General features: G+C 45.0%; 1 protein-coding gene across 1 annotated transcript in view; it reads right to left on the reverse strand.

Moving 5' to 3' along the window:
- Nucleotides 1–3,184: 3,184 nt before the first annotated feature.
- NINL (ninein like) overlaps nucleotides 3,185–24,085 on the reverse strand; it is a 92,562-nt gene continuing 71,661 nt past the window's right edge. The window contains exons 20-24 of the mRNA XM_039225375.1: nucleotides 16,206–16,364; nucleotides 15,134–15,247; nucleotides 10,143–10,352; nucleotides 7,985–8,098; nucleotides 3,185–4,118 (exon numbers count right to left, since the gene is read on the reverse strand). Coding sequence (XP_039081306.1) covers nucleotides 3,927–4,118; nucleotides 7,985–8,098; nucleotides 10,143–10,352; nucleotides 15,134–15,247; nucleotides 16,206–16,364 — 789 coding nt within the window. The 3' untranslated portion in view covers nucleotides 3,185–3,926. The remainder of the gene's footprint in view (nucleotides 4,119–7,984; nucleotides 8,099–10,142; nucleotides 10,353–15,133; nucleotides 15,248–16,205; nucleotides 16,365–24,085) is intronic.

A 24,085-nucleotide genomic window follows, 5' to 3' on the forward strand; every position in this document is an offset into this window, starting at 1 on the left:
GCTCTCTCAGTGGATTCTGCGTCCTTTTTCTCCCAATCTCTCAGGTTTTGTAAGGTTTCCAATGGCTTCAGATCTTTTCTGTGTGATGTATGGGTGCGAGTGAAAGTACGGAGCTCCTTACTTCTCCTCCATCTTGCCCCCTCCCTCCCTCCCTATTTTTATATTCTTTTGGCTCTCTCCCCTTATGTTCATCTGTTTTGTATCCTAAAGTCCTCATATGTGTGAAGTCATATATTTGTCCTTCTCTAATTTCACTTAGCATAATATCCTCTAGTTCTATCCATGTAGTTGCAAATGGCAAGATTTCATTATATTGATTGCTGAGTAATACTCCATTGTATATATATACCGCATCTTCTTCATCCACTCATCTGTCAATAGACATTTGAGCTCTTTCCATACTTTGGTTATTGTTGATAGTGCTGCTATAAACATTGGGGTGCATGTGCCCCTTCAAAACAGCATACCTATATGCCTTGCATAAATACTTAGCAGTGCAACTGCTGGGTCATAGGGTAGTTCTATTTTTAATATTTTGAGGAACCTCCATACTGTTTTCCAGCATGGTTTCCCCAGTTTTTATTCCCACCAGCAGTGCAAAAGAGATCCTCTTTCTCCACATCCTCGCCAACATCTGCTGTTGCCTGAGTTAAGGTTAGCTATTCTGATGGGTGTGAGGTGATATCTCATTGTGGTTTTGATTTTATTTCCCTGATGATGAGTGATGTTGAGCATCATTTCATGTATCTGTTGACCATCTGGATGTCTTCTTGGAGAAGTGTCTATTCATGACTTTATGAGCTATATTCTTCTTGACTGTGGTGTGTTCACCTCTCAGGTTATCAGGGAACTGAAAGATATGACTTGTTGCTTGTTCATTGCGGAATTTCCCAACTGTGAGTAATGTTGGTTTATAGTGCTTTGGACCAGGGGAATGTGTACACATGCATGTGTCTATCTGTGCTTTTTCAGTAGTGCTAATTATCTGTCTCTATGAAACAAACCATCAACACATAGTGGCTTTAAGCCACACCAGTTTACTAGCTCTCATGATTCTGTGGGTTGATGGGACTCAGCTGGGTCATTCTGTAGATCCTGCTTAGGTGCTTAGGTTCTACACACAGTTGCACTCAGATGCTGGCTCCCCATCTCTCCATGGTCTGCAGTAAGGTGGCTGGGCTGCTTACCTGGCATCTCAGGACTCCCATAGTGTTAAGACATTGGAAGTGAGTGCTGCTCTTTTCTGAAATGCCAGGCCTGGTACTGAACGAGCACTGCTTCTGTCACAGCCCACAAGTCAGTGCAGCCATAGGCCGCCCAGATGCAGCAAAGGCACCGTGAACCCCACAAATATAGGAGTACGGGGTGGCCACCACAGCCAGATTTGGTGTTAATGTTCTGTGTCTCAAATAAGTCCGTGCTCATTCCTTTGCCTTTGAAAAACAGAAATGTAATCTTTAAAATAGCTTAAATACTTATAGAACAATTTGGCTATGAATCTTTGGGGGAGAGCTGTTGATCTTTGATAAATTTTTACTTTTTCTTTAATTTTTAGTCAAAGTGTTGACTTTTTCTTGAGTAAATTTTAGTTAATTTTATTTTTCCGAATCTATTTTAACGTGTATTTTGAAGTATATTGAATTTTTACTTTTCTGTACATATGGTCATTCCTAATATATCTGCTTTCTTTCCCTTTTTTGTCTTAGTCATGTAACTTTTTAAAAAATGATATCTATAATGATATGTATTAATTTTTCAGGATGTAGAGGAAAGAGATACAGATTTTTTTTTCTTTTTTTTATTTCTAGGGGAGAGAGAGAGACACACACACACAGCGTGAGCAGGGGAGGGTCAGAAAGAGAGGGAGTCACAGACTCTGAAACAGGCTCCAGGCTCTTAGCTGGCAGTCATCACAGAGCCCGACGCGGGGCTCGAACCCACGAACCGCGAGATAATGACCTAAGCGAAAGTCGGACGCTTAACCGACTAAGACACCCAGGCGCCCTGAGACCTTTTTTTCTAATACAAGAATTTAAGACTATGAATTTTCCACTAAGCAATGCTTTAGCTCCACCCCACAAATTTGATAAGTTGTATTTTCATTTCATTTCATTTCAAAATATCTTCTAATTTCTCCTCTGATTTCTTATTCAGTTCATGGGTTATTTAATAGTGTATTATTATTTCTAAATATTGAATGATTTCCCAGATATCATTCTGGCTTTCATTCCTAATTTAATTCCATTGTGGTCAGAGAAAATACTTAAATTCTTTTAATTGTTTTGTGACTTGTTGCAAGGTCCACAGTATGGTCTATCTTGCAAAATGTTCTAGGTGCACTTCTGCTGTTACTGGGGTCTATAAATGTCAATTGTTTGATAGTGTTGTTCATGCCAACTAGATCCAATCTTCTCGTTACTCCAGTCCCAGTCAGAAGTCCACAGTGAATGAAGAACTGTGCCCTTTGATGAGTTTTGACAAATGCATACAACCACGTAACCCAAACTATATTGACACTATTTTAACAACTAGAAGTAGTTCCCATTCATTAATCTTCTTTTTTTAATTTTCCATATTATTTTATTTGCTTATCTAGCTGTATATGTAAACTTTAGAACTGTCCAACTCTGGGTCAAGGGGTTGACTGGGAAGGGAACACCCACTTGTGTTTTTATTGGGGCTATATTACATTAATCAGTTAATTTAGAAGAACCAACTTTATGTTGTTGGGTCTCCCTATCCAAGAACTGATCTTTCCATCTATTCTGGTCTTTTTAAATGGGCTCCATGAACAATGTGGACCTTGAACTCAGAATCCCTAAATAAACAGTCATATGCTCTGCCAACTGAGCCAGCCAGGCACCCCTATTCCAGTCTTTTGTGTCTTTCCATAGTGCTTTAAGGTTCTTCTTACACAAGCATGTAGAGTAAATGTACAGACAGAAGGGGACGGGGCGCAGCAGCTTCAGGGTAACGACTGGCTCCAGAAAGGAGAAGGAGGTTGACGGCAACAGAACAGGGGCTGTAGCTAAATGTAGCAGAAGGATTCTAATACATCTAGTTGATGGGAACAGGAGTATTTCTTATAAAACTATTTTTCTATTTCAAATATTTAATAAAAATTAAACTTAGAAGTTAAAACAATTTTAATAGAAAAGTTTCTGTAAATACAATGACTCTTCATTGTACAGTATTTTACTCTCATAAACCAAATAACCATAACTTATGTATATTTTGGATATAAAACTATACTTTTTTTCTTTATATATAATACAATTTCCAGTGTGATGACATTTCGATGAGGAAAAGATTACATTCGCAATACATACCATCATCCCTGAGTCCACAGACCTAAAATGAACACTTTCCAAGCATCTTCCTGTAGTAGAGCAGTCCCCAAAGAGGGGGCTTCCCTCCACAGTCTTTGATCTCAGGGTTGACAGTCTTAGAAAGAAGTCTTTCTAGAATATTTGTACAGACCCAGCTTGAGAATGATAATGATCTAAACCCAAAGCAGTAACAGTGAAAAGGTAAAACTGTTCAGAGCCCTTATTTTTCATTTTACTCTCTATAGCCAAGGTCAAAAGTACAATTGAAATTGATTGGTTTTACCATTTTTCTTTCAGTCTTACTTCACTGACAGCCTCCCCTCCACCCCATAATCTGTTTCACCAATGAACAGCAAAACTGAGAATTTTACTAGAGAAATTACCCAGGACCACTAATAAAAATGTAGTGTTTTCCAGCATGTCTATTTCCTGAGCTGCTGGCACAGTAGACATTTTTAAACATGTGTGAGATGAACAAGGAATCAGAAACCTATGTCCAGGGTGAACGGCCAATGAACCCTAGGATATTATGGCATCATGGTGGCTTAATTTTAAAAGATATTCTTTCAAAATGAATTCCAGGAAAAGAAGCAATCTTCACACAGAGAGGGAAGCCAAAGCAATCTTACTGATGAGTCTGTTGAGAGCTCTAACTTTTTCTTCTAGGATGCGTTTTTTCTTCTCAGCATCTCGTAGCTTCTCTTCAGTGACCTGAAGTGCCTTTGTCAGGTTAGCATTTTCCACATAGAGCTCCTTGAGCAGCAAATCAGATTTTGTATTCTTTTCAAACTAGGGAGGAGAGAAAAACCATATTTTACTATGACTGTAGTGCAGAAATGCTGCAAGACAGCTTGCCCCTCCCACTCTTCCAAGTGTGTGGAACACTGTTCCAGGATTCTTACACATCTCATATACAAATTTTGGGTATAATGACAATTTTTATTAACCCTGGCATGAAAGAGGAAATAAGTCAACATTGTAAGAGTCGATTTTACCATGAAGTGAAGATATAAAAAGATCAAAATCACTAGGCTTAAAATTTTTTCACTACACACAATAGCCATGGTGAGGGGGACACAAGGCCACTCTAGTTATGAGTCCTTGTTCAAGATACGAAGTCATAGGGTCAGCCTTGGGCTTCAAAAGTCAATACTGCAGTCATTCATTTAACAAGTAGCGCCAGGCATACCGTGTAATGATCCTGCTCTCAGGAGCATATATTCTTTTTTTTTTTTTTTAATGTTTTATTTATTTCTAGGAGAGAGAGAGAGACAGCGTGAGCAGGGGAGGGTCAGAGAGAGAGGGAGTCACAGACTGAAACAGGCTCCAGGCTCTGAGCTGGCAGTCAGCACAGAGCCCGACGCGGGGCTCGAACCCACGAACCGCGAGATCATGACCTAAGTGAAAGTCGGACGCTTAACCGACTAAGCCACCCAGGCGCCCCAGGAGCATATATTCTGATGGAAGTGGACAGGCCAGAAACAAATCTGTACTGTGGAGGCATGACAAGTGCTAAGAGACAACCCTGCAAAACTGAATTCAAATCTGCCAGCCTGAAACACAGCAAAGACAGTCACTGAGCACGGAGTACGTGTCAAGGAGAGATAGCCAAATGAGATGGAGACAGAAGGGCAAGACTCTAACCTGCCTCCCCCAAGAAGAGTTGGGGAGGGAGTTCCTGGGTGGCTCAGTCAGTTAAGCTTCCGACTTCAGCTCAGGTCATGATCTAATGGTTTGTGAGTTTGAGCCCCGCATCAGGCTCTGTGCTGACAGCTCAGAGCCTGGAGCCTGCTTTGGATTCTGTGTCTCATTCTCTCTGCCCCTCCCCTACTTGTGCTCTGTCTCTGTCTCTCAAAAATAAATAATTGTAAAAAAAAAAAAGAAAAAAAAGGATGCTTACAGGCAAACAAAAAAGATCTAGGTGAAAACTTAGAGCTGCACCTACTAGTTCTATTAACCCTTTGATCACTGGTTTCACTGCAAGGGGACTGACAGCTGAGGAGGGAGTTCCTATTTTGGTTGTAGTGAACAGGGAGGGCTTCTCTGTTGATATTTGAACAGAGATCTGAAACAAAGCAGGGGAAGGAGCACTGAGTCTGTCTGGACATGAACATTCCAGGCATAGAAAGGAACAGGTGCAAAGGCCCAGAGCCTGGCCAGGCTGGGGGTGGCTGGAATGGCCAGAGGCCTGGAGTGAGGGGGCATGGTGGTGAAAGGCCCACTGAAAGGAAATTAGAGCTGCCATGCTGGCTGGGTGGCACCGAGGGGTGGGGGCAACTAGATCCTGTAGAGCCTTGGAGGCCTCTATAGGAACTCTGCCTAGTACTCTGAGGGCTGTGGGAGGCCTGGAGGGTTCCAGGTAGAGGAGGTAGCACCTCAACCATTTGGGAAAGCATTGCTGCCACTCCTGCACTGAGAACATAGCCCAGCAGGAAGCAAGAACACTGTAGGGCACAGAGGATGAGTGTGGGAGCAAGAAGAGGCTGGGTTCTGCATCCCTTCTGAAGGCTGAGCTGGCGGGTTCACTGCGGACACTGTGGGGGCATCCACCACAACCCCAACATTTTGGATTTCAGCCACTGACATGAGTGAACACAAGAGAAGGCAGGTGAGGCTGTCCAGACAACCCTCTGCAGGTATTTTGGTAAAAAGGAGCAAAGACTGGGCCAGGGCTCCTTTAGCTTTGGATTCAGGCAGCAGTGAGAGCCTGGGAGAAGGAGGGTCTGAGCGCAGTGACACATGCATAGCCACAGATGGCTGGTTCACCTGGCTGGAGCACAAGCTGGTTCTGAGGTGGGGTGAGGTGGGCACAGGGCTGTGGACAGAACCTCCCTGCACAGGGGCAGGTGTGTAGGAGCCACAGGATTTAACCAGGACTGAGGATCTGCCAGGCAAGAGGGAGCAAACTGTGGGTTCCTGCAAGAGAATGACTGTAGGGTAAAGAGGGGTTGCTCAGTGTCTGTGACACTTATGGAATCAGTGTATGGCAGGGAAGGAGCTGCAGCCAGGAGGGTGGTCAAGAAGGGGGGTGTGACTCCCACTGGGACCTCCCGCCTCCCAGGGAACAAGAGGTGGCCCAGATGTTTCATCCTGTTTGGGCTCAGTTCAGGAGCCCTCTAAAAATACTTGATTACTGTAACGAAAATGTTTCTGCAGATTCTCACACTTAATTTCTTCTAGCTCTGAATGGAACTGTTCTGGAGTAGCTAGCATTTGGCGGAGCCTTTTCTTGGTCTCCTGCTTCATTCTCTTGCCTCCTCTTCCCAGCACCCTCTGTGCTGGCTGCCCAGGCACCAGTTCTTCCTGACTGACCATGCTGGCTAAATTCGACTGCGGGCTTTCATCAAGCAGAACAGCTATGGCCTTCTTCTTTTTTTTTTTGTTTTTTTTTGTTTTTGGTCTTCATACCCTATTGCAGTCCAAATATTTCCTTTTTCCCCCAAACTGATTTATTTAAAAATAGAGATCATATCATGTTCTTGCTTAAAATCTTCAGATGGCTTCTAACTGCCAATAGAGATAAAATAAAATCCTAGGGCGCCTGGGTGGCTTGGTCAGTTAAGCGTCCAACTTAGCTCAGGTCATGCATGATCAGGTCATGCATGATCAGGTCATGCATGATCTCGCGGTTCGTGAGTCTGAGCCCTGAGTCAAGCTCTGTGCTGACAGCTCAGAGCCTGGAGCCTGCTTTGGATTCCATGTCTCCCTCTCTCTGTGTGCCCCTTTCCCACTTGTGCTCTGTCTCTCTGTCTCTCTCTCAAGAATAAACATTAAAAAAATAATAAAATAAAATAAAATCGAGACTCCTGCCATTGAGGGTCTCCTGCCCACCCGCAACCACCCATCAGCTAACAGCAGCTACAACCGTCTCCCTGGGAGCCTGCCAACGTGCTTCACTTTGTCTCATCTTAAGGACACGTGCCTGCACTGGTCCTTTCCTGGATGCCCCTTCTGCTTGGGGTTCTGGCATGTCCCCTAGCACAGAGGGAAACATACAGGTGCCCTTTTATGACTGTCCCATTGACTGGAGGTGCTACAGGCATTCAGCCCAACACTGCATAAGACAGTCCCACCACATCAGCACTTTTCTCTTCCAAAAAGCCAACCTGGCCTCCACTGGGGGGCAGAGCCAGACTTTCCATGGCTGTCATTGGTGTCTGCTCCCATGTCATCTCTTCAGAGTGGTCCCCAACCATCCCCACCACATCCCATCCATCTCCTCTTCCTGAGAGTGAACATTTCTCATCATCTGAGGTAATATACCTTGTTATTGTCTCTACTGCCAGAACCTAAGGTCCAGGAGGGCCCATCTCAGTCTTTCTAGAACAATGAATGCTGTGATACACGACAGGTACTTGGGAAGTATCTGCCCAGTGACTGAATAAATGAACGTCCTTTCTGAGATTATGTGACACCTCTCAAATGTACCTTAAAACAGTTCCCAAAACAAAATATACACAGTATACAAATATAGTGTAGGGAATATATTTAACAAAGTCAGTTTTTCTATTGATTGCTTTTAACTGTTAATCTTCTGAAAAAAAATTGTACATTCAGATTCTCAAAGTTTAGATGGAGCCCCAGGTTCCAAACAAGCATGGGGGCTCTCTGTGTTCAGAAAGTGCATGTGGTGATGACAAATGTCCATCACTGACCTGCTCCTTCAGCTCAGCTACTTTCTCTTGGAGGAGCATGTCCATGTTCTTCAGAGCTCTTCCCACTTCTTCCAGACGCTCCTCAGTGTCTTTCAGCTCCTCTTCACGTTCTTCCTGCCACAAAGGTTACAGACCAGTAGTTTACATTTCAAAAAGAATCAACTCAAGCTTATTTCAGAATGGAAATTAGCCAAAACATACATATCTGAGAGCAACTGGGAGAGCCTTTGATCTGCACAGAGTAACAGACACACAATGTTCTGCCATAAGCCACAAAGCTGACGCTGCTCCTTGTAGTTCAAGAATTAGCAGACTGCTTTTTTGGGCATTTAATCATAAGTGACTCCAAAGTGAGTTTCCCCAAATGTGTTACTGAGTATTTCTAAAGGATTTCTGATTAAATTTCTTTGTTTTGTCACTATTCTATCATGGTTAAACTTCTCTCCTGCTTAACATTTTTGCACAATGCTGAAAGGTTATTCTTCATTAGAATTTATGCTTTACAAACATCGAATCTTACTGACCTTTTGAGTCTTGCTCTAATTTCTTCCTCATGGAAGCACCCCCTGTCCTTGGGTTCCTATCTCCACACCCTCCTGCCCCAACATTCCTCATGAACTACACTGTGACATTTCAGGATGGAGTTGTTTTCTCAGCCTTTTATGTTTATTATTATTATTTTTTTAACGTTTACTTATTTTTGAGAGAGACAGAGTGTGAGAAGTTGAGGGGCAGAGGGAGAGGGAAATACAGACTCTGAAGCAGGCTCTAGGCTTTGAGCTGTTAGCACAGAGCCCAATGCAGGGCTCAAACTCATGACCTGTGAGATCATGACCTGAGCCAAACTAGGACGCTTAATCAACTGAACCACCCAAGTGCCCCTCAGCCTTTTAAATTAAACACTAAAGTAGGATACACACATGCTAGACTATTCAAGCATTTTACAAGTGTCTACTCACTGATGCCTCACATTGATGCTCTGAGTAGGAACCACTGGCACCCAACTTTTACAGGTGAGGAAACTGAAGCAAAGAGAAGTTAAGTAACTGGCCAAGGTCCCTCTCAGCTGGGAGATGGTGGAGCCTGGATCCCAATCTCGGCAGTCCGTACCCTAAGCCACAATGTCCTCCTGTCCTTCGAGGCAGCAACTCTGTTTCTATTTCTGTAGATGCCTAATGCAGTGCCTGGTGGATAGCCAGGGTCCCCAGGTGTGTGCCACCACCCTTCTCCTGCCTCCCTCTCATCCTTGCTATTCTTAAATATGCCAAGTACATTAACCACCTCAGGGTCTTTGCACATGCTGCTCCTGCTACTTGTAGAACTCCCCCCAGATAAGTGAATGGCTTGCTCCCTCAACTCCTGAAAGCCTTCTCCGGCCACCATCCTACTCCACAGCACTCCAACTCATCACCATCTGACAAGCTATCCTTATAACCATGTTTTCATTTGTCTCCCCACCACACTAGAATATAGGACCAAGGAGGGCATAGGCTTTTGCCTTGTGTGTCTGTTTCTGTATCTCTGGTACCTAGATCAGTGTGCACCCAAATAAAAAACTTCTGCAGTCTTTGTGTGCCTGTGGGTAGATTTTCTTCAGTCTGCAAAATGGTTTAAGATTCTTTTTAAATTAGATGCATCATTTGGAAACTGGGAATGTTTCTGTAAAAATCTAGTTTCTGGCTTTCCTTTGAAATCAGGAGAACAGGCACACAGGGTCTGTGCTTCCACAGGGCTACATGGGTAGGGCCGCCACCCACAGCTTTCCTCATGATCTCTGTATCACCACATTTTTGGGCCTGTAAGCAGTTTTGAGTGTGTGGTCCCTAACATTTAGCCATGTGGCCTACCACAGTCACGTGCAGCCGTCAAAGACAAACTGTCTGGGTGGACCTTAGCCCCCATGTTGGAGAGACTCTTTGGGCAGCTGGCTCATCATTCTGAGGGTGTGGGGGATACCTTCCCCAAGACGCTTGGCGCCCCTGATCTTTGGCCCCTGTTAGAGTCCCGCATTGTTCACAGTGAAAATCAGGGGCCTGCAGTTGCAGTATAACCAGATTTCTATGAGCTGGGATGGCAGTTTTTGGCTGAGTGATCAGTGATCCAATCTCTCCACCCCTGGCACCATCAGCTGGGCCTCAGGGTCCTTGTCCCCACTTACCCACTGTGTTTCCAGCCGCCTCCCCTTCTCCTTCTGGAGAATGCACTCGTCACGGAGCTGCTGAGCCACCTGCCGCTCTTCTTCTAGTAGGTGCTGCAGCTCGGCCATGCGATCCTGAGGCACCAGCCACTGCATCTGCTCCTGCAGCTGGTGGACCTCTTCTGAGTGCTGGGACTGTGCCAGCCTTAGCCTTAGGTTGGCTCCATGCAGCTGCACCAGGGAGAAGGCCATGAAAGTGCTGGTGTGAGAGCTACGGGGTCATTACCAGACATGCAAAACTGCATGCTTCAGATACCCTACACATGGAAGGGTACATAAGGCATCCTTACTCCTTAGTCTCTGCATCTGCAGCTACATGTGAGGTTCATAAAGAACCCATTCATTTGTATTATGACAGCCAAATTCTGGTTTAGGCAGAGCTTCTACACAGAGAGAGTCAGGAAGACTCAGGTCTGTATTCTCAAAGTGGTGATGCTGAGGCTTCCTGCTGCATCCATGGAAGAATCATGCTATACTCTGTTCAGTTTACCTTTCAGCAAACTTCATGGAGTCTATTTAACAAGTATAATCCATGCAGGCCATGCACTGTGATTTTCCTTTAAGCAGAGAACTCAGACTCCTGAGACAGCTGAGGTCAGGGCCACAGAGAGCAACGGAACATACGATGAAGGCCAAAGGGACCCTGGCAACAGATGCAGAACCACCCCAGCCCCTGGCTCCCCAACCACAGTGGATGGCAAGATTTCACTGGAGTTGTGAGTAACGTGGCCAATCCTTTTATTAAACACAATTTAAATCATTTCGATTCTGGAGGATTCACCTAGAATACACAGAATTTCCTTGGCACCCTAAAAGAACTTGCTGTGTCAGCCCTCACACACCTCTGAGGCCCCATAGATGGGAGAGGGAGGAAGCTCCACCAAGGGTCACACTTAGGACAGGTTTGAGGTGGCCATATGGGCAAAGACAGGGAGGGTGCCAGCTATGGCTACTCCAGGGCAACAGTGAGGATGCAGAGCTCAGGTTGCTGTGTCCCCATGCATCTCTGAGGGGCTGTTTTAGGGGGCCATGTCATCACTATCATATGTGGCTGTTCTTAGGACAGGAGTCATCCCAGAGAAACACACCTGCACAGAGTTTCCAGGACAGCTACTATGCTCTTTTGGAAGAGTACAATATAATGATTTATAAGATGAGAGGTATCTGGTCTTCATCCACAGATCCTAAAAATGCTTCAGAGCCACAGAGGTGAAATAGGTGTCTCATTATTCAGGTGACTTTTGACTTGCACCCAAGGGCAGGGGCTGGCTGCCAGGAGGGACAACCACGTGATTAAGGCTTGGAACTTTCAGTCCTAGTCCCTAACCTCCCAGGAGGGGAGAGGGGCTGGAGGCTGACTCAGCCAATGGCTGATGACTTAGTCATGACTATATAATGAAGCCTCCATAAAAACCCAAGAGAACACCTGTTTGGTGCCTGTCTTGGAGAGTTTCTATGCTTGAGGAATGGGAACACTTCCATGTACCACCAGGCTGGGGCTCAAGCTCCATGAAGACAGATATTTGGGACCTACCCTATGTATCTCTTCCTCTGGTTATTGATTTCTTTCCTTTATCATATCCTTTTTTTTTAATAAGTCCTGCTGCTCTGTGAGCTGCTTCTTCTTCTTTTTTAATGTTTATTTATTTCTGAGAGAGACAGAGCATGAACGAGCAGGGGAGGGGCAGAGAGAGGGAAACACAGAATCTGAAGTAGGCTCCAGGCTCCAAGCTGTCAGCACAGACCTGACACGGAGCTCAACTTCACAAACTGTGAAATCATGACCTGAGCCAAAGTCAGACGCTTAACTGACTGAGCCACCCAGGCAACCCTCTTTATCATATCTTTTAATGAACTGGTAAATGTTAAGTATTTCTCTGAGTTCTGTGATCCACTCTAGCAAATTAGTCAAACCTCAGGAGGAGGTGGTTGAAATATCCAATCTGTAGCTGGCTGGTCAGAAGCACAGCTAACACCCTAGGGTGTACAAGTGGCTTCTGAGATGGGGGTAGTGGGTAGTGTTGTAGGACTAAACCCTTAACCCTTAACTGTGGGGTCTGATGCTGTCTCCAGGCAGAGTGTCAGAATGGAGTTGAATTCTGAGACATCCTGCTGGTGTCTGATAATTGCACATTGGAACTTGGTCTGCGAACCTTGAGAAAGAGGGATAGAGAAGAGAGAGGGGAGAACAGATTCTAAAACACACCCCCATAAACATAGCCGCCTCCTAAATTTCACGCTTCAGACAGTTATCCTCAGACATCCCAGATGGAAGTCGAGCCTCAGCCTAGGCCCTTGTGACTCCATAACAGAATGCCCACCAATCCCAAAGGTGTTCCTGCTCTCTGACAATGCTCTCCAACACCCTGATGCCCCTCTTCCTTAGAACACACTGTTCCCACACCCCTTGCTGCTATCCACTATAGCTATCCCTCTGCTCTGAACGCTGAGGCCTGGTGCAAGCTCCTGGGGGGAGGCCACTGTGTGGCCTAGCATGAAGTCTGTGTCTATGACTCTGCCCTGTGGCTCCCTGATCAGGGCAAGCAGCCCATAATACCATCCCAGCTGAATTCCTCCCAAGCTCTCCTCATCTCCCTCCTCGTAGAATTGAAACTCTGGCTGGTACTTGGGCCAGCTCTGGGGACCCCTGCTCCACTATCACATGACAAGGGAAGGATGTCCCCAGAGAGCACTGGGGCTGCCCACAGCCAGGAAATAAAAGTCATTGTGTTCTGGAAGCAGGGGCATGGAAGTGAGCTACCTCAGCCATCAGCTGCTCCCACATGAGCTCATAAGCTGCTGTTCCTGCCCCTCATGGGATGGGAGCTGTGCTCTCCTTGCACTGAGAGGTGAGGACTGTGTCCTCCCCCCATAGACAGGTGAGCTATGTGCCCTTCCTTCATGGAGACGTGGGCTCTGTGTGCTCCCCACATGGACAGGTGAGGACTGTGTCCTCCCCTCATGGACAGGTAGGCTCTGTCCCCTCCCCCTGAATCTAAGCTGCACCAACAAAATGTCAGGCGAATGATGTTCTGGAATGCCCTAACACAGTCCTAAGAAGACTGCCAGCTTCTGTATGCTCCTCTAAGGGTGCTTGGTCACCTCTCCTCTCAGAACTTCACTGCTATGCTCAGACAGCCCCATGCCACCAAGAGGCCAGGTGTGGGTGCTCCAGCTGAGAGTACACTCAGGCCCTCAGCCACCAGCCAACACCACATGCCGGCCCTGCGAGCTGAGGCCTCTCGAACATCTGAACCAGCTGTGCATCCCGATGACGCTAGCCCCAACCTCATGTGATTACAATGGCCCCGAGATCTCAAGTGAAAACAGTCCAGCTGTGCCAGTGAGCCCAAAGACCATGAAGGATAATGATGAACAGTGCTAGAAGCTACCAAGTTTGGGGGTGGTTTGACATGCTGCAATACAAACCAACACGGGCACTCCCAAGGACATGTGATGCATACAGCATTGTGCTTCCATGCACCTCTCCCTGAGCTGTGTGAAATCCCTCTGCCAGGACCTCTCATGGCCCCACTTGAGCTGCTCCCCTGCTTGTACCTGTCCAATCTGCTCTCTTTGACCTCCTGGGTGATCCTCCTCAAAACCACCCACAACTGTGCCTGTGACAACACTGGCTCCTCCCACGTGGTGCCACATCCACCCTACCATGGTTGTCCAGAGGATCCTTAAGTACCCTGCAGGCTCCTCTTATGTCCCTCATATGAACTTTCTTCACAGTGGTTTTGGGGGTTCCTCTTCTAAATAATAAGGGGGAACCAGCTCCCATCACAAGAGGACAGCTTAAGTAAGGTCCATTCTGCACGTGACAAAGGCTGACTAAGGCTGACTGCTGACTCCTGGACTCAAAGGGCTCAAGCTGGTCAATATAATTTCTCAAGGTTCCTTTCAGACTTAAACACAGAGAAGGGAACCCCCAAATACTCAGAGGCACCCCTGGGAGAGCACTTGTTTGCAGTGGGAAGGCTGGGCACCCACATGAGTCCCTAACAGCACGTCATAAGGCTCTGGGTATGTAGGGGGATCCCATAGCCAAGTCCAGCTGTGAAGTCTGGGGCCAGTCAGGGAGTCTGTAAAGATGCTCAGAGGAGGGAGGCATGCAGGTGCCACACTCCAGTGAGGGCCCTGGGCCACAGGCCAGTGGGTTAAAGACCTCTTCCACACTGCTTGGGAGGCTTCTCCCATGGCCCCTCTTTTCTTCCTATAGCTCCCAGCCCTCTAAGCTCAACACACATCTGACTGCACACTGAGCCGCCACATACCTGCCATTCTCTCATCCTGCTCCCCCAGGAAGTACCAGCTCCCCTTCTCTCATGTCTCTGCACCCCATGCTGTCAGGGCATCATGACATCCCTACTTGGCCTGTCCTGCTCACATCTGCTTGTCCAAGACTGCAAGCTCTCCACCTCCCTAACTTTGCACCTTTGGAGCCTGGTGCACTAGATAAATGCTGGAGCAGGAGAGAAAGTGGGAGGCAGGAGCTCGACACTCACACATGTATGCAATTTCAGGGATCCTGTGCACACATAAGCCTGTGTGGGTGCAAGACGGGCACACTGAGCTTGCTAACCCCAAGGATTACTCCACTTCATGTCCTTGGATCTGACAACACCCGCCTCCTCAGAAGCCATCGGCAGCTCTCCTTTGCTCTTCTCTTTTGCAACTGGTGCAGCCAAAAGCACTGATAATCAGCCTCCTCCTCTTGCACATAAGCAGAAGCACAGCTCTGCCCACCGACTGCTCAGAGTCAATCAACCCTGCACTAGCCTCAACTTTAGTCCCGGGCCTGGTAAGTGCCTGAGCAGCTGTGTAACTTAAGGCCAGCCCAATAACCTCTCTGGGCCAGATTAGTCCTGGCAAGGCTCTGTCAGTGCTAAACTGTGTTGACTTTCCTCCCAGCTGAGACCCAGCCACTGGTCATTATGTACACCCACCTGGTTTTGACTTTCTTCAAGGGTCTCTCTCAGCTGTGACTGTGACAGTCTCAGGTTCTGACATTCCTGATTCATGTGTTCAAGTTCAAGTTCAAGTTTTTGGATTTGCTCACTCTGTTTAGAAAAAATTAATTCACAAGTACAAGAATATCTCAGCAGTCTGTTACATGTTTACTTATTTCTTTTAAGTTTATTTATTTTGAGAGAAAGTGTGCAAGCAAGCAAGGGGCAGGGGAGGAGAGGGAGAAAGAGGGGGGAGGGAAGAGGGAGAGAGAGAGTGAGAGAGAGAGAGACAGAGAGAGAGAGAGAATCCCAAGCAGGCTCCATACTATCAGCACAAGAACCCAACGGGGGCTCAATCTCACGAACCATGAGATCACGTCAGCCAAAATCCAGAGTCAGACACTTAACTAACTGAGCCACCCAGGCACCCCATCAGTCAGATACATGTTTAATGCAGAAATTTCAGAAATTTACAGAAAAGCAAAAATGACAAAATTTAAACCACCCATGATTCCAACATTGCGCTATGATCTCAGCCCTTCTTCCATACATGTGTCTCTATAGATAACACTGGTACAGTATCATATGTTGTACTTTCCTCAATATATCTTGAGCATTTCCCCATGACGTTAAATATTGGAAAACATGATTTTCAATGACTGCACCATAATCTACTGCCTCATTCAGTATTATTGATGATTCAAGCTGATTCCAGTTCTGTTTGGCTATTATAAATACCACAGCAATGAAAACACTTCCAGCTAAGTCTGTCCACGATGCTCAGATAAAATTCCCATAAGTAGAATTATAAAGTCAGAGCATACTGACATTCTTGAGGTGCTTGATCAGTATTTTGCCCACATGTTCTCCAGAGAGGTCTACCAATTTATTCTCTTAGCATCAGGATTTAATCCTTTTCTGCTACTTTTTTCAGATATTGAGAATTTGCAAAGCTCCTGAAGTCTACAAATTTTCCAGAGCACGTACTTGTTAAGTTCCCCTATTTACCTGAGAGGTAAGCCTACCTCCAAGCATTATAAGGCTGTTCCTGATGTTTTAGACTACTCACCTGCAGCTCGTCCTGGTGCCTGGCCTCCTCCAATCTCTGTGTTAAAAGCTGAATGTTCATGTGGTTCTTCTTGTCTTGGGCTTGGTGGATAGAGGCCTCCTCTCCTAGCTGAAGGACCTTATGATTGAGCTGGGACAGTTCATCCTCACATTTCTGATTCTGGAGCATAAAGGGTTAAAATATAGGTGACAAGTTATTTTTTTAAACCAGCAGCTCAATTCAGATCATTCCAGTGGTTCCCAATCAGGGCTGATTTTGTTCCCCAAGGAATATCTGGCAATGTCTGGAGACATTTCTGGTTATCAGAGCTGGGCAGGGGACGGCTATGGCATGTAGTTGTGGAGATGCCCAGCATCCATGCCCAGCAGGACTGATTCCACCCCAAATGGCCATAGTGCCTAGGATGTGAAAACTTGCTCCACTCCCTTCAGGAAATGAGACATATCTCGACCGTTAGGGGTGGTTTGGATCAAGAACATCCAAACAACTCCTCTGAAGATCTTCCATATGTTTGTCATTTCTTTCATGGTAATATCCAATTATTATTTTAAGTATTCTGAAGGAAAACACCTAATTAAACTTGAAGTATATGAATCTCCGCAAAACGGGCTCAGGTCATGATCTGATCTTTGTCATTAAACACCTAAACATATCTTTCAACAGGGTGCAGGTGGTGATTAAACTGTATATTCTACTTTTTCCCAGCATCCACTGCCAAACAGATGGTGGATGCACAACAGATGTCCACTGGGTAGGTAACTGAATGCGCCATGAGCTGGACTTGCCCCTACAAATCTCCCTGTGGAAATGCCAGTTACTTTCAACTATTTGTTGTGAATATCCTCATATAAATCACACTTTTGCTTATTTTCTTTTTTTTCCCACAACAGTCCACTCTCGAAGCCGACTGTCAGCAGCCCTGGGTGTTGGCAGAGTGGGGTTCTCTGAACCTGTTTTTAGCACTACTGGCAATGCACACACACACTCTCCCCAGGGCTGTGCTAACAACCATTTCATTTTTATGTTTTTGAGGATCTGAGAAGCAGATGATGGAACCTTGAAGTTGTTTCAATTTGGATTATTCAAGCTTAGTGAGTTCACACATTTTTCTCGTGATGACTGCTTCCTCTATTCTCTGTAAATAGACTGTCACCTCATCCTATCCTTAAAAACCTCAAAACTGAGGGTGGAGAGGTATTATCAACACATCATAAGCTCATGGTTGTTGCATCTGGTATGGAAATCTCTTGTGTTTATTACATTTTATTGTGAAAATTAAAGTTATTTTTCAGTATTGGCATTCATCTTATTCTCTGAGGATAGCCTTGATTTTTTTCCATAATGGTTTATGATTTTTAAAATTTTAATTCCAGTAGAGTTAACAAGCACTGTTCCCTTACTTCAGCCTTGATTTTTTTAATAGCCAGAAATGGAATCTTCCTTCAGCTAATTTTTTTTCTGTTTACTTTTAGCATTTAGTCTTTGGAAATAATTTCAATCTCATACAACAGGTGGGAGGCTATTACAGGGAACATCCATTGGCCTTCATCCAGGCTCACCAGTTGACAGGATTTCTTCATGTGCTTTGTGGCTGGCACTCTCTGCATGTATGTGCACACATGTGTACACACACACAAGACGATTTTCTGAGGCGTGGCCCTGCACTACATGTTTCCTAAGGAGGTGAGTGTGTTTTCACATGGCTGCCATGCACCTCTGGCTTCAGGACAAGAATCACACCACCTGCCTCCCAGTCTTGTCAACTGGCCCCTTACAACCATTGGAGCACTCCTTCTGGTCCAGCTCAGGTAGTGCCTTTTTATGTCAGGCTGTTTTAGCCTGCTTGAGTTTGAGATGTTTCCATAGCCTCTGTCATGTATAACACTGAAAATTCTGACAGATAGAGTACTTCTCCACCTCTCCCCTTCAACAGTTCCTCATTTGAGGCCTGCCTGATGCTCTCTGTGACTAGGCTCAGGAGATGCCTGTGACCAGAACTCCACGCAGGTGCTGCCGTGTCCCCCTCAGGGCATCCCACTGGAAGAGTGGGGTACCCACTGTCTCTTAGTATCTGTGTCCATCACCTCCTTAATTCTTTTTTTTTTTTTCCGAAAGATAGTTTATTTATTTTGAGGAGGGGAAGTGGAACATGAGGAGGGGAGGGCCAGAGAGAAAGGGAGAGAGAATCCCAGGCAGGCTATGCACTGTCAGCACAGAGCTCAACGTGGGGCTCGAATTCACAAACTATGAGATGATGACCTGAGCTGAAATCAAGAGTTGGATGGTTAACTGATGAGCTATCACCTTCTGAATTCTAACTTACACTCATCTGAGTTTTACTGCAGAAGGCGAATGAGACACTAGCAGTTGTCTCCTGATCACATTTTAAAAGAAATGGATGGGGGCGCCTAGGGTGATCAGTCGGTTAAGCATCTGACTTTGGCTCAGGTCATGATCTCATGGCTAATGGGTTCGAGCCCTCTGTCGGGCTCTGTGCTGACAGCTCAGAGCCTGGAGCCTGCTTCAGATTCTGTGTCTCCCTCTCTCTCTGCCCCTCTCCTACTTGCACTCCATTTCTCCCTGAAAAATGAATAAGTGTTAAAAAAATTTTTAAAAAAGAAAAGAAATGGATGTCTGTGCTAAACACACTTACTCTGAATGTGATCATGTCTTTAGGCCTAGTTTCCAGTTTATAAGATGCATAAGGGGCAGAGAAGCAGACTGAATGACACTATTAGGAAACAGCTGGACAGATCCAGAATGGGGGGGGTGGCCTACAAGACAACTGCCAGGTCTCTTCAAACAGCTTTGGGGGTGAATCAGGTGTTCCAGGTTAAAAAGACTAAAGACACATAGCAGCAGGGAGACCATATTTTCCAAAGACGGCCTCAAAGGCATCTCTCATCCCACATCCCCTTCTGTAGTATGAACTGGATACTCACCCACCCAGATGAGCCTATGTCCCTCCCTGTACCAATCTGCGTGGTCTGGGGGAGGTGATATGGAGCGATTTCTGAGATCAGAAGCCTTGTGCCTGCCTGTGGTCCTCCTGGAACACTTGCTACCTGAATGCCTCTTTGTTGTGTTTTTTTTTTTTTAAATATTTTTATTTATTTCTAGGAGAGAGAGAGACAGCGTGAGCAGGGGAGGGTCAGAGAGAGAGGGAAACACAGACTCTGAAATAGGCTCCAGGCTCTGAGCTGGCAGTCAGCACAGAGCCCGACGCGGGGCCCGAACCCACGAATGGCGAGATCATGACCTAAGTGAAAGTCGGACGCTTAACTAACTAAGCCACCCAAGCGCCCCTGAAAGCCTCTTTGTGACACTCCCTCCCAGCCCCATGGAGAGGAGCTCCCAGATGATTCCAGCCCTGGCTTCTGGGTCACCACAGCTGTCCACTCTCCAACCCCAGGGACGTGGAGAAGAGGCAGGCCATCTGCCCCATACCCTGTCTGAATCCCTGACCCACAGGTTCCATGAGCACAATAAAGTGGCTGTCTTCTGCCACCAGGACAGCATTGACAGTTCAATACCCTCAGCTGGGTCCTAGTTCCAAAAAATTTACAATCAAAGATAATTTTGAATAATTATAGAAAAATGTAAATATGGTCTGAATATTGGACAGCATTAGGTAATTACGATTAAGTTTCTCAGGTGTTACAGCAGTACTGTGGTTAGGTAGAAGATGCATTCATTTTTAGAAGATGCTTGTGAAATATTTAGGAGCAGAGTATCACTATATCTGTCACTTACTTTCAAATGGCTTGAAAACACACACACAAAGAGAGATACAAAGAAAGGTATAAACAAAAAATAGAGCACATACTGTATTGTAAAAAACTGTCAAATTAAGGGGGTACCTAGATGGCTTAGTCGGTTAAGCCTCTGACTTCGGCTCAGATCATGATGTCATGGTCCATGATTTTTAGCCCTGCATTGGGCTCTATGTTAACAGCTCAGGGCCTGGAGCCTAGTTTGGATTCTGTGTCTCCCTCTCTCTCTGCCCCTCCCTTGCTTGCACTCTCTCTCTCTCAAAATAATAAATAAGCATTAAAAATTTTTTTAAAAAACTGTCAAATTAAGGTTGTGGTATGTGATCAGTATATATTATGCCAACTTTTCTATGCAGTTAGTTTTTCATACTAAAAAGCTGAGGGAAAGAAAACAAATAGATACTTATAACCCATTTGTAAGCATGTCCTAGAAATAAGCCCAAAAGACGAAGGGAGACACAGGAAAGTTCCAGGTGGGTCCTTTTACAAGAAGCTGGTCTGCAGGCAAGTGAAGTCAAAAGTTTTCATCTTACATAAATCTAGGAATTACCCAACTGATGGAGAAGGCCCAAGCAAGGTCACCACACACTCATTGCAGATACACTCAAAGCTGGGAGCCCAGACAACCCACCCCACGGCAGAACCACTCCGTGGCTACATGTGGGCAAAAGTGGTGCCAAGAGAGAGGAGCTATGGGACTTAACTCAAGGATGGCACAGGCTTAAGAGGCCAAGCATGGCAACCCACCCCTCCAGAACTAATGAGTGAGTTCAGCAAGATGGCAGGAGGCAAGATCGACAGATGAAAACTCACTGAATTTCTGTGTCCTAACATTGAGCATACACAAACCCAAATTAAAAACATATAAACTCCTGAAACCAATATTGTACTGTATGTAAACTAACTAGAATTTAAATAAAAATCAATCAGGCAAGTAAAAATCAATCAGGCTGCCAGTCAACAAGGCGGAGACCTGAAGTTCCCTCGTCCTTCAAACACAGCAGTGTTGAGGTCAGAAGACTTGGAATTCCAACAGTCCGGGCTGCAGAGTGACAGAGACGTTTCCAGGGTCGATGGGGACAACTTGGCTGGCCATAGGTGCATGATTGTGAACTGGGAGAGATAAAACAGACAGGGTAGGAAGGGAGGGGAGCGATTCCCTTCTACAGAGAGACAAAGGAAGAGAAAGAGAGGCTGTGGAAGTGTGGGATTGTATTTGGACAAGAGAAAAACTATGGATTGGGGAATGGAAAAAATAAAGATACATCCAATTTCTAACTGCGGGGCTTTCTCTGGATTGGGGCCGGCTTCCATGTTCGCATGCCTGGGGACAAGGGGAACCAGCTCTGGGCTGGATAACTAGCTCAGAGGCAAAGCTTGCAGTGGGGAGTCTCCTCTTGAGTGCTGTGGGAAGAGGGCAAAGAGCCATTCCAAGGACAGAAGACCTTATTTGCGCCCACCCGCCAGAGGCCCTTTGTTGGCTGGCTAAGCAGAGTGGCGCTACCCTGGAACCGGGGCATGTGGAGTGGGATCTTTAAGATAGAGTGTTTGAATCCCAGCCAAAGGCATGGGAGACTGTGGAGTGGAAAAATCCAGCCCACTTGGGCCCACACAGCACTGTGAGGATGGCCTAAATAGAGTGCTTTGGGACACCCAGTAAAGAAAGGAGAGACTGGGGTGTTGCCATTTTTCTCCCATCACCAACAAGGTGGGACTTCAGGGAACTGACAAGGGGCCACAGTGGAGGCCGACTCACCTACAGCAAACCAGGCCCCTCCACGCCTGGTAACTGTGTATCTACTGGGGCCAGATTGACACTGACCAACCACACAGCTCCTCTTCCAGATCAGTGCAGCCACCAGTTCCAAGGCACCCAGGAGTTTTGCATTTTCTGATTTAATTCTTTGTCAGTTCTTATATGTACATATAGATTTTTTTCTTCCTTTTCTTCCTCTTACTTCTTCCCTTCTCTAGTCTGGTTATTCTGGTTGTTGGATTAGTTAGGCAGACATATTAATGTATTATTTTTACAACTCTTCTGTATCTCCTTCTTCTTTATTTTCTTCCCTCTTTCTGGATTAAGCCATATAGTTTCTCTGCCTGGTCAATTTTCTTCTCTTTTCTTTTTCCCCATCCCTGTCATTTCTCTCTTTGCATGAGATATGCAAAGATTCCACCATAACCCCCCTTTTTAAATATTTTTTTCCAGGGTTACTTCAATGAACAAATCAAAGCACACCTGGTAGAAAGTCCAAACCACCACTATGAGTTGGGAGATAAGGCAATCAGAGTCACAACAGACAGCCCATAACACACTCCAAAAACACCTCCTGAAGGGCCAGGCCCTAGACAGTATATGACCTCTTTTTAATATAGTAGTGCTTGGACACATAACAAGCTATTAAAATACATAAGGGGCAGAAAACTAGCCAAAATGACAAAATGGAAGAAATCTCCTCAAAATAAATTCCAGGAGAAATGACAGCTAGAGAATTGCTCAAAACAGATATAAACAATATATCTGATCAAGAAATTAGAATAATGGTCATAATATTAACTGCTGGGCTTGAAAAAAGCATACAAGACAGCAGAGAATCTACTGCTGCAAAGATTAAGGAACTAAAAAATAGTCACAACCAATTAAATTCTGTAAATGAGGTGCAAAATAAACTAGATGCAGTGACAGCAAGGATTGAAGAAGCAGAGTGGTGAATAAGTAAAACAGAAGAAAAAAATATGCAAAATGATGAAGCCAAGAAAAAGAGAGATAAGAAAATGCTAAGATCACAAAGGGAGAATTAGAGAACTAAATGATTCAATGAAACGTAGTAATATCCATATGATAGAGGAGTTCCAGAAGAAGAAGAAAGGGGAGAGAGAGGTACAAGGTTTACTTGAACAAATTATAGCTGAGAACTTCCCTAATCTGGGGAAGGAGACAGACATCCAGATCCAGGAGGCACAGAGAACTTCTTTCAGACATAACAGAAATCAATCTTCTCCATGACATATCATAGTGAAACTGGTAAAATACAAAGATAAAGAGAGAATTCTGAAAGCAGCTAGGGACAAACGGTACTTAAACTACAAGAGAAAGGGTAGTAGCAGACATGTCCACTGAAACTTAGCACGCCAGAAGGAAGTGGCAGGAAATGTTCAAAGTGCTAAACAGGAAAAATATGCAGTCAAGAATCGTTTATCTAGCAAGGCTGTCATTCAGAATAGGAGAGATAAAGGCTTTCCCAGAAAAACAATAATGGAAGGAGTTCATCACCACTAAACCAACCCTGCAAGAGATCCTAAGGGGGACTCTTGTGAGTGGAATGTTGCAAAGACTACAGAGGACCAGAGATATCACCACAAGCATGAGACATACAGATAAAACAATGACACTAAATCCATATCTTTCACTAATAACACTGAATGTAAATGGACTAAATGCTCCAATAGAAAGACACAGGGTATCAGAATGGATTAAAAAACAAGATCCATCCATATGCTGTCTACAAGAGACCCATTTTAGACCTGAGGACCCCTTCAGATTGAAAGTGAGGGGATGGAGAACCATCTATCATGCTACTGGAAGTAAGTAGCCATACTTCAATCAGATAAACTTGACTTTAAACTAAAAGCTGTAACTAGAAATGAAGAAGGGCATTATATAATAATTACGGGGTCTATCCATCAAGAAGAGCTAACAATTATAAATGTTTATGAACCAAATACGGAAGCACCCAAATGTATAAAACAATTAATCACAAACATAAGCAACCTTATTGATAAGAATGTGGTACTTGCAGATGACTCTGATACTCCACTTACAACAATGGACAAATCATCTAGGCAGAAATCAATAAAGAAATAATGGTCCTGAATGATACACTGGACCAGATGGACAAGACAAATATATTCAGAACTTTTTGTCCAAAAGCAATAGAATACACATTCTTCTTGAGTGTACATGGAACATTCTCCAAGACAGATCACATACTGAGTAACAAAATACCCCTCAGTAAATATAAGAAAATTGGGATCATACCATGCATATTTCTAGATCACAATGTTAAGAAACATGAAACCAACCACAAGAAAGAATTTGGAAAACTT

Source organism: Hyaena hyaena, unplaced genomic scaffold (assembly GCF_003009895.1).
Source record: "Hyaena hyaena isolate Hyena2069 unplaced genomic scaffold, ASM300989v1 scaffold_2105, whole genome shotgun sequence".
NCBI classification, from domain to species: domain Eukaryota; kingdom Metazoa; phylum Chordata; class Mammalia; order Carnivora; family Hyaenidae; genus Hyaena; species Hyaena hyaena.